A 16,856-nucleotide genomic window follows, 5' to 3' on the forward strand; every position below is an offset into this window, starting at 1 on the left:
GAATGTTGACCTTTTATACAACATTCATTATGTTGGAAATCAGGAGTCTCGTATAAACAGCCATCCTCTTCCAAAAAGACAACCAACTGCTAGGAGTGCTTCAAAGTACAGGAATTAGGTAAATTCATGGAATCTCAGAAGTCGTGTGTGACGAGTATATTGACATGCATGTTTAATGATTTTTCCGGCAAAAATCCTTGTACAACATCTTCGTGTGATCTTGTAAATACAGTCACATTTGCATTCACAAATATTGTTTATTTGTTATAACATGCATATCCTTCATTTGTGGCTATTTGATAAGTACGTTGCTTTTTGCGTTTGAAACGGAACGGTTATTCCTAAAGTGATTTGCATTTCTCGAACTTATGCTGTGTCTTTACGCAATGAAAGTATCGTTTTTAACCCAAATAATACATCCTAAGCTTAATGCCTGGTAGATTACTTCCCTTGAGCCCTACCCAAGTTAATAATTGACTGTGGTTTTGTCTCAAATTACTATTTGATTTTTCACTTTTCCACGTTACAGCTAGTTTTCACCTATCCAAATTTTTTGCACCACCCGTTTCTATCAATCTTATCCGTTTTGAGTGTGATGTTTTTTGTCTTATGGTCGTAGACCTTTTCTAGGATCTGTTAAAAATTACTGCGAGACTAATTTATGGATGAACCAATCAGATATAACATAACATGTCTTGGATTTCGGCGCGGAATTCACTCACTCATTTGGCTAAATAGAGTTCCGTCATTGTAGCTGATATCAGTTCGTGATGAAAACCCTAAATCTAATTCCTATCCTTAACCATCAGCTGTAAATAATAATTGTAGTTCCTCACCCTGGTTTATAAACCTTATTAAATTCTTGTTAGTAGGTGGGTATTCTTAAGGTCGGTCTAGCGTCTATTAAAGGTCATCCAAATATTGTAATCTCACCAAAATCTCACATTACCAAGCGACCCGGATGCCAATTTATTGTCACCTCTGGAATGCAGTGTGATAAATGCAAATGTTGGTTCCACAAAGCATGAACAGATCTCACAGTAACTACTTACGGCAGACTTAATAACTCGGATACTAGGTGGGTATGTGTCACGTGGAACATGAATGTTGAGGACTGGCTGAGCACCACCATCATTCTCTTGATGGGTCTGTGGAAAAAGTTGTCAGTAAACCTGAAAAAAGATAGTCTTAAGACAGGTAGGCAAACAAAGGAGCGCGGTGAAGAAAAAAGAGGGACATCGGCAACGCTAGTATCGACGGAACATGCGTCAACACCAGTAAGGACATGCTGAAGCCTAGCACCATCATAAAATCGACAGCACTAGACTCACCCAGCAAAATTGTGTCTCCCAACACAGGGTCTCTGAACGAAACGGGTCCCCAAAAGCTCTATAGGTGGTTGGACTCCCGTCAACAAAGTTAAAAAGAACTGTCTCACCGTCTAGAAAGCAGGACATTCCAGGTATTGTAGTGAAACCGAATGGTAATTTTGCCATACAGTCTACCCCTAATACTGTCCAGTCAGTCAGTAAGGAATCTGAAACGCACTTCGATTACCAAAAAAAATTGCATCCTGAACGTATACGAAAACCTAGGAAAACAATCAGGGTTCGCGACGATTCTCGTAATCATGGACCTTAAAGACATCTCTGACCTTCTCCTCAATCTACATGGCCAAAGTGACAGGATGCTTTAAGAAAGAGTTAAACAGGAAGCTCGAACTTCCCAATATAGAGCCTCTGACTGTCATACGGCTCACTCGGGGAAAGGACTTCAAGGATCAAAACCACCCAAGACTGAGTCGGCGCAACGCTCACTAACGCTGCCGAGGCAGTGGATGTTCTGCTGGCTAGTCACTCACTGAAATCAGGTGGGGATGTAAAAATAATGCCTGACATACTGTATTCTGAAAGCGATATCATCAGGTCCATTCACATAAGGCTCATACAGATAGACAGGATGGGGAAGATCTTGGGTTTCGAACTGAAAGCATAAATTAATTATATATGGATGCCACGAATTTACCAAATAAAATGGATGAGCTGTGCGACTTTAGTAGTACTAATGATACTCATTCGATAAGAATACCTCAATTTACGGATCGGGAGCTAGCAATACTAGGGATATCTTTATTTCGCAACGACAGAAAAAACAGGAATGGGGGTGGAGCAACCTTGTACCTGCGATCTTGCTTAAAAGTACATCAAGTGCACAACCAAGAGTTTATCAGTCTTGATGAATCTGTATGTGTTCTATCCACTTCCAGCGCTTCCGATTTTCTCCTCTGCTGGAGTCTGGTTTATTCTCTCCAACAGTAGGTTACTTCTGATAGTGTTTGGCCAACGGATCCGAAGTATTTCGCGCAGACAACTGTTATTAACCACTCGTATCTTTTAGATGATGGATTTCACAGTTCTACAAGTTTCCGCCCCATACAGTATTGAAAATTCTGACCTTGGTGTTGGTTGACAGTTGTTTTGAGTTCCAGATGTTCTTCGATTGTAGATATGCTGCTCTTGCTTTGCCGATCCGCGCCTTCACATCTGCATCAGATCCACCGTGCTCATTAATGAGGCTGCCCAGGTATGTAGAGGTTTTTGCATCATTCAAAGCTCCCCGTCAAGTGTGATTCCATTGGTGCATGTGGCATCGGGGAATCTTGCTTTCCCCTTTGTATACGTTGAAACCTACTGCTGCTGCTACGCTGGTCGTCTTCTGCATTTGTTGTTGCGTATGCGATAAAAGAACCAGATCATCTGTGACGTTTAGGTCGTCCAGCAGTATCCTGGCTGTCCACTGTATCCTGTGCTTACCTCAGATGAAGATGTCTTCATAATCCAGCCGATCACCAGGAGAAAGGGTTAGAGTAAGCAACCTTGCTTGACACCGGTCTTTACTTCGAACGAGTCTATGGGCTGTTCTCCATGCACGATTTTGCAGTTTAATAAGAATTGTTGACTATCTTCTTAGGCACGGCAGTGTCGAAGAAGCGATGCATATATATATATATCCTGAGTCATGAATTTACATATCACTTTTCGTGTATTGGTTTTTAAAGCCTGCATTATTGCTTTATCTCTCAGAATAGATATAAAGTCCCTCATCCTTTTGTCTATACACTCGTAAACTAGTAGCGGGTGTATCATCATTATATTTACATCCAAAAGTGCAATTTATTCATCTGTAAAGATTATTCAGTAGATATCTTGATTTACAATCCAGGTTTTTCAGAATAATTGCAGATAATTATCTGGGTGGGAAGCACGGGATATTGTGAACTTGAAGCGAAATTCATGAGGCGTTACTCTAATTCTGATTGGTTAACCCAAGGCTGTCATTATGTTGTACTTTTACCACTTTCTTATTTGCACACTGCCGTTTCAGTTTGAGATATTATTATATCTTGTTTAAGCTTCCGTTGGAGTTCACTACGCGAGCGACCGACCGACTAAACTAATTATCCTTGCTATAGGTAAAATCTAGTAGTGACTTGATCACGGTGTTCAAATTGGTTAGTTATAATTCTTCACTTAAAATGCCATCATAACTCATGTCCTTCAGAACAGAGAATCTAGAAGGACACTACGTGGAGATTCACAAGCCCAGAAACTAGTACTTATGGGGTGACTATCAACTTTTCTATAGAAACATCAAACGGTGGAACTCCGTAGAACCACACTGTAAGGTTCCACACGTAGGCTCATTTAGAAGAAATTTAGATTCGGTAAGAGACCCCATCACCAGGACTTACATAACTCATCCATTGCTTTGTCTTTATCAAACTGAATAAAAACAGAGGAAATCAAACCACATGTTACTTATCACTAGGAATATATAATCCGAGTCGCTACATAAACACCAATTCAATCAAAGAACCCGAACTACTACCTAACATTAATAAGTGAATCTGCAATATGTGCGGTGCAGAACTGCACCTTTCGTCAAAAACGCTCTTTTACCACTCAGACACATCAATAAACAGATAGTTCGCTTATTCTGCCGAGCAAAGTTTGAGTTGGTTTATATTATCTAGTCAAGGTATTGAACATAATACCTTGTCTTGCATTACTTAGATTTTCAACTCTTTAACAGATGGCTAGTTATAATTATTTCGAGACCATTGTACTTATGATATTGACGCAAAAATTTTCTATTACAGAGAGACAGAGTGAATATATTGGAAAGGAAGAAAGTCCTGAAAATACGATAATACATAAAACCCATAACTTATAAAGATGGTCTCTAGTTGTACTCTCTTATTCCATTTTGGAATACAAACCCTTGCCTCCTGTCACTCCGAGTCCTCCTTTTGTGACTGTTCAATTGTGCTTGCTGCGCTGCTCCCGGTCACTGAAGAATTCACAGCGAACGACTGAAGGATAGAATATATCAGCGATAGTTGAGTGTAAAGAGTGCTTATATCTTCATAAATTGAGCGGTATGATAATATTTGGATGTGGTGTGTTAACGTAGTATTTCATCATCAACCAAACGCGGCGTCCTATAAGAGTTCATATCGCCCCACCCATTTGTTATCAGATAGCGTCTATGCGCTATTATCAAGCTTATCAACTAACAGCCATTTCGAATAGTAGGATTACTAAACAACAGCTAATATATTTTCGGTCAATCACCTGTGCAATTACTTGGTTCGATGCGCGGTTTTGCGTAGTATATTTGGCTGACAGTCAACCCAAACTTAAAATATATAACACCCTTCATTTGATGAGTTCTTGAGTAGACATTTTTCATAAGAAAATGTTCTCTGTCATGAATTGTTATTGTTATAGTCACCCGAATAACAATGACCATCTAGGAGTCAGTACTTTACTTCTGAATTCATGTATTTATTAACTTGTTATTGTTATTATAGAAATTCAAAGTATGGTTGATTGAATAATAGATTCCGCATTTCGTCACTCTAAATCGTGTCATATATGACATTTAAGGCACAAAGGGGATTCAAAACTTCAGTGTAAAAAAACTAAGAGGTTGGTGATGAATGGAATAAAAGTATGATTTTGGGGTGGATTCATATTATGCGACGTTCTATATTTATGGTGGTTGATGATATAGAAATTTCAAGCAAATGTTTGACAACTTTTCTATTTACTGATACCTCCTGAGACTGCTTGCTAGACAAGAGTACGGGGAAACAAGAGTCAAATGTTAGGATTTCTTAATCAGGAAACTCTCTGAAATATATTTTGATTTCTATATACAGCCGTATGTATTTTCGCTTAAGGTTGTGCGCTCTAGCGTTTAATATTTTTTTTAGACTTTTGAGGTCATATAATGTCAAGTTTGCTAAAAGATTGCCTTAAATACTTTCACACGAAGAACTTATATGAAGTCTTAGGAGTGACTAAGAAGTGTGACAAAACTGAACGTAAATATACAATATGAAATATGTCATCTTTTTATAGTTCGTAAAGCCTTCTATAAATTGTCTTTACTTCATCATCCTGATCGCCATGACAGTGACTCAAAGTCAGAGGCGACAAAACGTTTCCAAGTACTGTCTAGAGTCTATTCGTACATGGAAGATGACGAGAAACGTAAAGTCTATGATGAGACAGGTTGGTTCTCGATTTATAAAAATAGAATAATCTTAATTTTTAGGTGTTATCGATGAAGACGATGAGATCACAGGCAAATCATATGATGATTGGGTTAAATACTGGCAACTTTTGTTTCCTAAAATCACAACTGCACAAATAGATGACTATTGTAAAAAGTATAAAGGAAGTGAACAGGAAACGGAAGATTTGATCAAGATCTACAATCGTTCTAAAGGTGATATGGATATTATAATGGAGTCTTTAATGCTCACGTCATATCGAGATGAAAGTCGAGTTCGCGGTCTTATTGATAAATTGATATCTAGTGGTAAAATTGATGCATATACGAAGTACACACATGAAAGACCTGAGAAAGCAAAGAGAAGAGCTAAACGAGCACTAGAGGAAGAAAAGTTGTTTGCAAAGGAACAGAACAATAAAAACAAAAAACAGATAGTTGATGTTAACGAAGATTTGGATACATTAGCTAAGGCAATTCAAGCACGACATGAAAATGCATTAAAATCATCAGAAAACTTTCTGGATAAGATTGCACAGAAATATAGTTCAAAGCAACAGTCGCCAGCTAGGAAAAAGCCTACTAAGGTTTCAAAAACTTCGAAGAAAAAAAAATAATTACCAGCTTGATCTAAGAAAAATGTATTTTTTTATTCGAAATATTGAAAAATAACAGATACATAGAAAATACAATTTCACGACTGTTTCTGACTTTCTACTTTCTGTGGAATGAGACAAAAAACAAAACGGGTGACAAAAGGTTATAGTATTTTAGTGTATAATAAGATAAATATCTTTTGAAAGACATTTCCACAAAAAGTTTATTATCAATTTGTTGTTAGAACGAGAACATTGTCATTACAACTTTGGACTATTCGGTTACTTCGCATATCATACGATACAGCCCTAATTCGTTATAGGTATGTTGTCAACTTGGTTCTTCCAAATGAAGGGAAAAAGAATGTGATCACTATTGGGTAACTTCATATAGTTGACACTATACTATAAATATGACTTCTGTACTTCGGATCATTTGTTCATAAGTAGTTAGTGGTGACCCACCTCACGCGTGATATTACTTGTTTCACAAAAGCCAATAAAAGGTAGTAACCACAAAGTTTCCAAATAAAATCCATATAACAACACGGCGTACGTAATGCATCATATTTACTACATAGTGGTTAGACGTAATAACTTTCTGTTAAAAAGGTATGACTATGAGGAAATTACTACTTGTTCGCTACGAAACACGCCCTGATCCGGAAAAATTGAAGCCAACCAATCAGGTTATGGAATAGTCTTCCCCTCTCTGGTAAAGGCCTTTAGTCTCAATTCAGACTCATGCATTTCTAGCCTCAAGGTTAAAACAGTTAAGCTATCGTGTTAAAGCCTTAACCTAGGTCGAGACAAGTTCTCTCCTGTATATTACTGGGTAGACAGATCAAGGACGTAAAACAACTTTAAACTCGTTATATCTTGATACCTTTAAAGAATGTAAAGACGTCGGGAACTAGTGTGACAATGGTGGGTAAGTAAAAGGAATGTTAGAAATGCATTGACAATGAAACATAACCTTTTAGAGAGGATACTAGTAGTAGTTAGTGATATTTCCAGTGTCATTAATAAGGGATGTCGCTATCAATAACAAAGATTTACGTTTGTACTGTCTATATGAAAAACAATAGATGAGTAACTGTATGTTTCCGGACTTACAGCTTGAATGAAGTCCATCACCTTAACGGGATCAGATCCTGAAGCAATATCGATCAAATCGATTGGCACGCTGTATTGATTCACTGAATTTGGACGGATATTTTGGTCACTTTGGTAGCGAAATAACGGAATAGTATCCTATCAACAAAATACGGATAATGAAGTGATTTTTCATTAAATGTAGCACTCCACATCAATGTGGTGGTTTGTTGATAGCGCCTCTAGCGTTATTTATCTGTAAAAGCTGTGATAAGTCGAAAATTCGCCTGATGTTTTCAGGTTTACTACTATCGCGCTTTCTTTGTGTGCTGGGTAATTATGACAGCCGTTATTTAAAAAAGAGATTTCAATCAACATGATTCTCTGATGATAATCACAAGATTTCTATCCTTTTTTATGGATCGAAAGTGCCAACGATCACGACTAGTCTGACGAGATAACCGTAAGCATCTAGACTATACTTAGTATCTCAGTCAATTTCAATGATTGTTTCATACACATATCTTTAAGAACATCTGAAATATAACACCAGGTTTTGGTGCCACCCAACGTCTTAGGTTATGTCGCTCATGAAGTTTTTTAGAGTCGGGAGACTAATGAGTCTTCTATTTAGGTTCGTAGTCAGTAGCAGGCAACTGGAGGGTTGTTGTAGAGCAGTACCTCAAGGCTTCCCTCTTGTTATTCCAGTCGCCTATTTTGAACTGTTATACCGTCTTTTTTCTAGATAGTCCCACTAACAGTTGACTCCCTGATATTGTTCTTTTTTTTGAAAAATAAACTTTAGTGCTACACTTATTGATGCTCACTACTGTTTATGCCAAAGCATTTCCGTGTGTGGAACATACTTTGGCACTCCATTGTAATAGTATATATGTGTATTAAATAAGACGAAAAAATTCTTTTACATTCTTGTTTTCCCATTTATTTAATCAGCACACAAGTAACTGTCAACTAGAATTAATTCTAGGAGTGGCTGTTATGTTTCCATACTTAATGCTATATTTACACCTGGAAGGTCGTCAGACGTCATTGACGAGTCTCCTGGTAGGCGAAAGACAGATCGTACGAATTGCCCACATCTTTTCGTTAGGGTCACTTGGGTTCTGTATATGGGTTTTAGAGAAAAGATACACCAACAACACAAGGTTCTCAGGCCTTAGTGAGTGTTATCCAGTCTGACAAAGAGTGAACTTGCACTAGTTGTGCATGGGAAGGGAGATGAAGTAAGAATAAGCTAAATTTAAAATGGGTTGAATTTCAAATCCCACCTAAAGTCTTAGGCTGCAACTTTTCATTTTAATATGATGCCATTCATTTAACAAGTATAGATTCGTGTATTCGGCCTGAGCTGCACTTTATGTGAGAGAGATGGTAATATTACCTCGGTGCCTGGACTCAAAAAGGTGGAGTGTGACTTGGACCTGCTACCTATTGGTTGGTGTTCGAATGCCTTAACCGTAAAACTAGCGTTTGAACAACTACGCTGTCATATAAACCGAAGTATACTATAAAATTAGCGTTAATTAAACTCACATTTTCATGTACATCATTTTCCAATTCCGACCACTGAAATAAAAGTGCTTCAGTTGGTGGACCAAATACATTGAAATCAATTATTTGAATACGCATTTTACCATCGTCCTATACATAAGTTAAAAAGAAGAGAATAACACTAGGAAAGAAATCACTTACCGATGATTCTCTGTATAAGTCAACTGTATCTAGATTAATAAATGAATTAAAACAATATTTTTTTAAAAAAACTAAAATTTACAGTTTTCTGATTTGAAATGATTTCTTATTTTTCGATTAAAGAATTCCACAAGGTCGTATTTGATGTTTTCTATCTGTTCTTCAATTATTTTGAAATAGGCATCACATTTTCGTTGGGAAATTGCTTGAGGATTGGAAATAAAAACATAGTAAACGAAAAATTGGAATACTATATCATCATGCTCACAACAAAAAATGTCTGCGCCATATCGTGAACTAACGTGTACACTGCTGGCTGCTGGGATCAGTAGTCTAGAGGTTCGGCGTCCGCGCGTCGTAAGTTATGGGCGACTAAGTTTGTATTTTTGTTTTAAACTGACATTTCAGTTGGTAAAAAATTTGTCATGCTGAACACTAAGAAATGCAGTATGTTGCATGGAACGATATTAAATAAGGAGCAGTTCGAAACAAAGATCCATGAAACAGTTGTCTTATAGTATGATGGAGTTCCTAAGCAGTGTTCATCAAATATATATATATATATATATATATATATATATATATATATATATATATATATATATATATATATTAGTATTCCTTTTATCATAACGTTTTATTTCGCCAATTGGCTAATGTTATACGATTTACCATTCTCAACTTATTCCCAATTTATAAGTTACAGTATCCCATACAACCACTTTTGGCTTGATCTTGTATAATTATTATTCTTCATGTTATGGTATGATGCGGTCTCATTTGCGGGTATCCAAAACCAATTATGTCTGAAATATACGATTCATACAGTGGAGGCTTTTATTTGTGTTCGGGACTGAACGGGCTGGGCTAGGCGAAAAGTTACTATACAGAGGACCAATAAGGACTCAGGGTTGAATCAAGACTGCTCGTGCTGGTTAACGCACCATTGGTTTAACATAGGGTCAAGGTTACATAAGTCGGTGTTCGGATTGGGAATTTTGTCACATGACATTTTGACGAGTCATAACAAATAACAAGATGTAAACGTTAACTAAGGAATGCTTTAATGGCACTCGTAGTCTTAGGATATCTGAGTCCCACACAACACTGAGTGTAAGTCTTCAAAAAGTGACTACTAAGGGGATTAGGAGCACTTAGGACTCCGGAGCTCGTTTACAACACTGATTTCAAATAAGTTTTCGAATTCCTCGAAGAGGTCTCTGCATGCCTGCCAACTAAGTTTACGTGTCGGGTGTTTTTATTAACATAAAGGCTATATGACAAAGCCTTGAGAAGTTAAAGACTCTCTTTTATGCTCTTGAGTGCATCAGAATAATTCAGGATGATAAATGGACAAAAGTAACAAATTTACTTGCCAAATTTAACAAGTGGTTTATTGTTGCACAAACTTCAAACTTGACAATACTAATTTGTAACCTGAGGATAATAATACAGTATAGACACTTAGTATCAAAGGCATTTTGTTGTCGATAAAAGCTTGCCCCATCTGCTGTTGATTCGTATAAAACATATGTAGTCCATTATCTCGTATATTACTGAGCTGCACTGATTTCTAGGATTATGGTGTATGTTGACTAACATAAAAGTCTAGTTCGGATCTTTACGACTCCTACAGCATGTATGACAACTTAAATCTCATATAAAATAATAGGGCAAACAACACACAAGGATGTAACACTACGATTAACTTACCAATAAGGACTTTTGATTTAATGAAACATCGAAATTCTTCCTCAGGACGAAAGTCATACCACCTTCGTAGAACAAGAATCGGTTTGGAATTGAAAAGACAGCAATTTTTCTCTGCTGGAGTATCTGTACACAGAGCGAAACTAAAGGAACGCAAAATATCGGTCGTTATGTTTGTATAAATATACACATTACGGAGCAGTCAAGTCATGTGCTGCGAAATCTGAAGATTTAAGGAGTAAGTAAATATCGGAAAACGTTTTGCACTTCAGTGACCCATCGAAAGACATCCAAGATGCATCCTACAGCAATTAAATATGTTGAAATACAACACTTACAGATGGGGCGCTCCAATTTAACTTCGGAAATACAACACCACCTAACTTCCGGATGATACTTTTCAACTGAGATTCGAACTGAGGAAATTCTGGTCTCTTAACGCAATATTTTTCAAATTTTGTTGGGTGATAATTACCTCTGAGTTCTTTTCATCAGTATCGGAATAGTCTGACCAAATGCCCTGAAATTATAACAATTAAAACACTTTTTAAGAAAATATGAGACGATTATAAGTAAAACACGATAATGGTATCAATACCAAGCTTAGATTTGATAGTTTAAAATAAATTGAACATTGAGTAGACAGGTTAATACTTAATTATGCCTGTTACCCCTCGTGGAGGAGCACAGACTTTTCACTTTTCTCTAACTCTGTCCTGGGCACTCCTTTTCATGTCTGCTTCCGATTCCTGACGCAGTGTATTTCTTGGTCTTACGCTTTTTCGTTTCCTTACAGGATTCCAAGTTAGTGCTTGCCTCATGATTCAGTCTGATGATTTCCGCAAAGTATATCCTATCCACCTCCAATGTCTTCCCCTAATTTCCTCGTCTGGTGGAAGCTGGTTAGTTCTCTCACACAGTAGGCTGTCGCTGATGATATCCGGCTAACGGACATTAAGTATCTTACGTAGACAATTTTTCATAAATACTTGTACCTTCATGATGATGGTTGTGGTAGTTCTCCAAGTTTCAGCTCCGTACATCAGAACTGTCTTGACGTTCGTACTGAACATCCTGACTTTGATGTATGTTGACAGTTGTTTTGAGTCCCATATGTCCTTCAATTGTAAAATTTCTGCCCTTGATTCACCAATCCTTGCCTTTATGTCTGCATTAGATCCTCCTTAATCATCGACGATGCTACTCAGATACGTGAATGTTCCCACCTGTTCCAGAGTTTCTCCATCAAGTGTGACTGGATTGGTGTTCTCCGTGTTGTATTTGAGGACCTTGCCTTTCTCTTTGTGTATCTTGAAACCTACTGATGCAGAGACTGCCGCTACACTAGTTGTCTTCATCTACATTTGTTCATGTGTATGGAATAGAAGGGTCAGGTCATCTGCGAAGTCCAAATATTCTAATTGATTCCGAGCTATCCATTGTATTCAGCGTTTCCTCTCAGATGTCGAGGCATCCATAACCCAGTCGACCACCAGAAGAAAGGGAAAGGGTGAGTCTAAGCAGCCTTGTCCGACTGCGGTCCTCACTTGGAATTTCTGACAGCTTTTCTCCATTCACGACTTCGCACTGCAGTTCGTCGTATAAATTCCGGATGATATTGACAAATTTCTCAGGAACTCCATAGTGTTGAAGAAGATTCTATAATGTTCTCCTATCTGCACTATCAAATACTTTCTCACAATCAAGGAAGTTGAGGCATAGTGACGAGCTCTATTTAACTGGTTGTTCAACAATGCTCCGTAGTATCGCGATTTAGTCTGTGCACGACCGATCCTTACGGAATCCAGCCTGTTGATCTCGAATTTGCGCGTCTACTGGGTCTTTCATCCGGTTCAGCAACGCTCCGTTGAAAGCCTTTTCTGGTACTGACAGTATTGAGATGCTTCTGTAATTCTCGTATTTGCTTGGATCTTTCTTTGGTATCTTGATGAGGTGTCCTTCTTTCCAGTCCGTCAGTACTCGTTCTTCCTCCCAAATCTTCCTGAATAGGATGCGGAGCATGTTTGCAGTTACCACTATGTTTGTCTTTCGTGCTTCAGCTGGTATTTTTGTCAGATCCTGCTGCTTTCCCAATCTTGATTTATCTGATGGCCATCCTGATATCTTCGATCGTCGGTGGGGTGACAACTATACGAAGGTCTGTAAGTGCTGTTTCGATGTTTGATGGATTCAATAGAGGTGGTCTTTTCAAGAGTTCCTTGAAGTATTTCACCCATCTGTTCCTTTGTTCTTGAATCTCGGTGGTTGTCTTACCTTATTTGTGCTTGATTGCTTTCTCTGGTTTACTATATTTCCCTGCCAGTTTCCTCGTTGTGTCATATAGTCGTTTCACATTTCCTTCTTTTGTAGCTTTTTCCGCTGTCGCTGCTAGCTCTTTCACGTATTTTTGTTTGCCGGCTCTAATTCTCCTCTTCACTTGCTTATTTGCTTCTGTGTTTTCAGTTTTGCCTTGACTTTTTCTGTTCTTGTTCAACTGTTGTTAATTGCTGTCTTCTTGATCTTCCTTTCTTCAATCTTGTCCCGGGTTTCTATAGATCCATTCCTTATCATGATACTTCTTGCCTCCCAGCACCTCCTAAAATGTTGAAGTTAGTGCTTCTTTGACCCCTTTCTAGTTGTCCTCCATAGTAGTTTCTTCTTTTAGTAGATCCTGTGCGGCTTGGAACCTGTTGTTGAGAGTTAACTTAAATTCGTTGAGTTTGTCAGTCTGTCGAAGGAAGGCTGTATTAAACCTCTCCTGGTTCACGCGTCCTCCATTAACCTTGTGAATTTTTTACTAATGCAAATATGATCAATCTGGTTCTTTGTAGTGTGATCTGGTGAGATCCATGTAGCTTTGTGTATGCGTTTGAGGGAGAATATTGTGCCACCTATAACCATTTTGTTGGATGCACATAAATTTGAAAATCTCTCACCATTCTCGTTCCTTTTTTCTAGTCAGTCCATGTTGTCCCATGATATCTTCTTACTCGATGTTTTCCATCTCGACCTTGACGTTTAAGTCTCACATCAGGATTGTCATGTCTTTTCCTGAGCACTTCGCTATGATCGATTACAGCCTTTCACAAAACTGATCTTCATTGTCTTCATTGCTATTATTGATCGGTGCATAACACTGGACAACATTCATTGTGATTCCCTTCTTCTTTGTTTTGAATGATGCTTTGATGATCCTGGACCCATGAAATTCCCATCCTGTAAGTGAATTTCGTGCTACTTTGGACAGTATCAGAGCAACTCCCTGAGTGTGCGGAGCATCTTTTTTGTGACCAGAGTACAGCAGCATCTCTCCCGTATCCAACCTTTGCTGTCCAGCTTGGGTCCAATACGTTTCGCTCATTCCGAGTACTGTTAAGTTGTATCGCCTCATTTTCGTTGATATTTGACTGATTCTCCCGGTCTTCCACATTGTCCAGACATTCCATGTACCTGTATTAATTGTTGTTGTGGTTGTTAGAAGGAGCGACAGCCTCGTGACGTTGGAAAAATTTCGAATTTCATCACGAGGCGTCATAATTCTTCTTTCAACTCCCAGGTCAGAGTTCAAATGGTTTAATTTGTTTCTTCTGGTTGGCGTTTTTTAGCAAGGTTTTTTTTTTAACAGGATGGAGTTACCGACCCTATGCTCAACCCTACCCCTTTACCAGAGCTTGGAATCGGCAGTTATATCCCAGTGAGTAGAAAAATTGTATTTCCGACGTTTTGTGACAATATAAACAACTTTTTCGAAGTAAATAAATAAATAGAATAAACAAGTTTAAATGGTTATGAATGCTTACTGAGGGCAGGAAACTGGGTATTAAATTACTGTTATGCAGTAAACAATCATGTATCACTTAAGGAGTTCGATGTAACAAATCGCTGACCAAAAGTCACGCAGTAAACGATTGCACAGACATCCAAAACTAGTTAAAGCATATCGTAACACAACTTTACATAATGATTCATCCTGACTAAAGCTGAATACAATATCATATTTGATCGTAAGGATGCGGTTCAATTGTTTATGGACTCGGATCTCAAGCATTCAACGTGGATTCAAACCCACTTCGTCTGATTTATTTATGCTACCCAAGTAATATTTTGGCCCCGAACAACATATGGGACGTAAAGCTTAACGATTGGGCTACTATGCATTTTATAAGTAGCATGAAAAAAACGTTTTTGTAACTCACGTCGTTGTCTAGGTCCGACAGATGTCCGTTTGTTGGTTTTGCACTAAAAACATACATTCAAAGAGGCAGAATATTTATAGTTTGTAACAAAGACGTGCTAAGCTCGGCATTTTAAATAAATAATTAAACATTACTGGTTGGTAAATGGAAAGTACAAAAACCTAAATTTAAAGAATAAAGAGCAGCAACTTTATTTTCTACACAGAATTTACTAGGACTATGAAAAGTGTATATACAACATAACATTAAATCTCACCTAATAGAAATAATAATAATATAGCAGTATTGTATTTGTTTTATGCTATATTGTCTTCATTTTTTCTTCGCCTACCATCTTCATGTCGCAAAATACTACGTAATGATATCTAGTAACTTCTGTTATATTTAATCATTTATTGGAAATTAGATATTGCAATGCACTACACATGATTATCGCAGTGAACTGTTAATCCGATCAACATGTATGACCATTTGTATGTCTTAGTTCGTTTGCCTAAGTTGTAGTAGCACACGAGTGCGCCAGACATAAAAGGAATTAGGTATGTTTCAAAAATAAACAAAATGTATAATACGATGCGCAAGAGGGAGTGGTCTGGAAACTAATTTCCTCGAATAGTCTGTCGTATTTTGCCATGTCATTCTTTGTGTATGAGCGAGTCATTTTATTGCAGAAAATATACATTTTCCCAGCTACTAGTTTTGCTTTCGCTTTCAAATTATTCGAGGGACCGCACAAAAAGTGGCAAACAAATCAAGAATGAATTTAGATAGGTGGGAGAAATTTAACAGGCATGGCTAGCTCATTAGTTTTAGTCTAACCATATAATTAATTAGTTATTTAGAGAGGAAATAAGAGAATGAATCAAAACTACCTAGTTTCCAATATATTTACGGTAATTACCTTTTAGGGAGAATGAATTCGTCATTTGTCAATGAAGCTATAAGGTCATCTGGGAGATTTATAAATATACTGTAGGAGAATTTATCAGTGATATCATTTACATAGTGTACCTTTCTTGAGTGTAAGATTCAAAAGTGTGATACCATGAATTAAAAGCGCACTGTTCAACATCTGCTATTTTCATTAAAAAACCTGAACAAAAAAACATCAACTGCATTGAGATACCATACAGAATGAAAATGAAACTGGTCAACAAGAACTCACCAATTTTCATGAGCTTCACTTGTAGATGCAGTCCGGCAGGCCTATGAGATGATCACACGTATAGAATGTAAAGTAAAATCAACCCCAAATGACCTGGTACGGTCGAGGGTGGGGAGATTCTACCCTCTCTTGAAATGCTCTCACATGGCAACGCGTATACAGCCAGTGTTAGGGAAGTTCTACTCACTATCTTCTCACAGTGGGGGTGTTATTTATAAAATTGAGAGGACGAAAAGCGAATGTCCGGCGTTCTAACCGGGTTAACGGATGTAGAGGATCTATGGGAATTGGGAAACCCTGATTCCAAACCAATAGTGCACATGGGTCCCAGGATCCTAAGGGAAAAATTGAGTATGAACCTATAGCTGACCAACGGCTACCATGGGACTGCATCTCTTGACGTTGCTCCACTGCCTTATGGATTAGACCTCTAGGTCAGAGGCTCGGGAAGTGGCCCTCCAAGAAGACTATCTGCCTCGGTTTGTGCGCCCGGGCAGTATTCGAGCCCTCACACAAATCGAATGATTTATGTGGCGGATATTTATTTGGTGCCTTCTTGTACCTATGTTTGTGTTTAAATAAAATAAATAAATAATCAGTTTACCAATAAACCAGGTGTTAAGTACAAGTTGAATCGTGGTAAGTTTTAGCTAGATTATAGTAAAGGTCATTGGGTTAACGCAGCTAGTACGAAAACACTAAATGTTTAGAAATCTATTTCAATCAGGTTTGAACAAGATAAATGAGGGGAGTAATGGGCATCATGAGTATCATTAGGGGTACACACATAGACTATAGGTA

At 37.8% G+C, this 16,856-nt stretch overlaps 2 protein-coding genes across 3 annotated transcripts; one reads left to right on the forward strand and one right to left on the reverse strand.

Moving 5' to 3' along the window:
• The first annotated feature begins 285 nt into the window (after positions 1-285).
• DNAJC9 (DnaJ sub C member 9) lies at positions 286-6,285 on the forward strand. Its single transcript, XM_051212935.1, has 4 exons — positions 286-5,245; positions 5,279-5,389; positions 5,427-5,579; positions 5,623-6,285. Exons 2-4 carry the CDS (start codon positions 5,296-5,298, stop codon positions 6,195-6,197), a joined length of 822 nt encoding a protein of 273 aa, XP_051068860.1. The 5' UTR covers positions 286-5,245; positions 5,279-5,295; the 3' UTR covers positions 6,198-6,285.
• MS3_00010571 (uncharacterized protein) lies at positions 3,396-15,981 on the reverse strand. 2 transcript variants are annotated; one of them, XM_051218946.1, is made up of 12 exons: positions 15,902-15,981; positions 15,792-15,860; positions 14,891-14,933; positions 11,170-11,214; positions 11,033-11,128; positions 10,890-10,996; positions 10,698-10,837; positions 9,067-9,189; positions 8,985-9,013; positions 8,826-8,933; positions 7,293-7,430; positions 3,396-6,301 (listed from the first exon to the last, which is right to left on the reverse strand). In XM_051218946.1, exons 1-12 carry the CDS (start codon positions 15,973-15,975, stop codon positions 6,275-6,277), a joined length of 999 nt encoding a protein of 332 aa, XP_051068861.1. In that variant the 5' UTR covers positions 15,976-15,981; the 3' UTR covers positions 3,396-6,274. The 2 variants fall into 2 exon arrangements, with proteins under 2 accessions (XP_051068861.1, XP_051068862.1); XM_051218947.1 differs by lacking the exon at positions 9,067-9,189.
• Positions 15,982-16,856: the final 875 nt, after the last annotated feature.

This window comes from Schistosoma haematobium, chromosome 3, assembly GCF_000699445.3.
Source record: "Schistosoma haematobium chromosome 3, whole genome shotgun sequence".
Taxonomy (NCBI): Eukaryota; Metazoa; Platyhelminthes; class Trematoda; order Strigeidida; family Schistosomatidae; genus Schistosoma; species Schistosoma haematobium.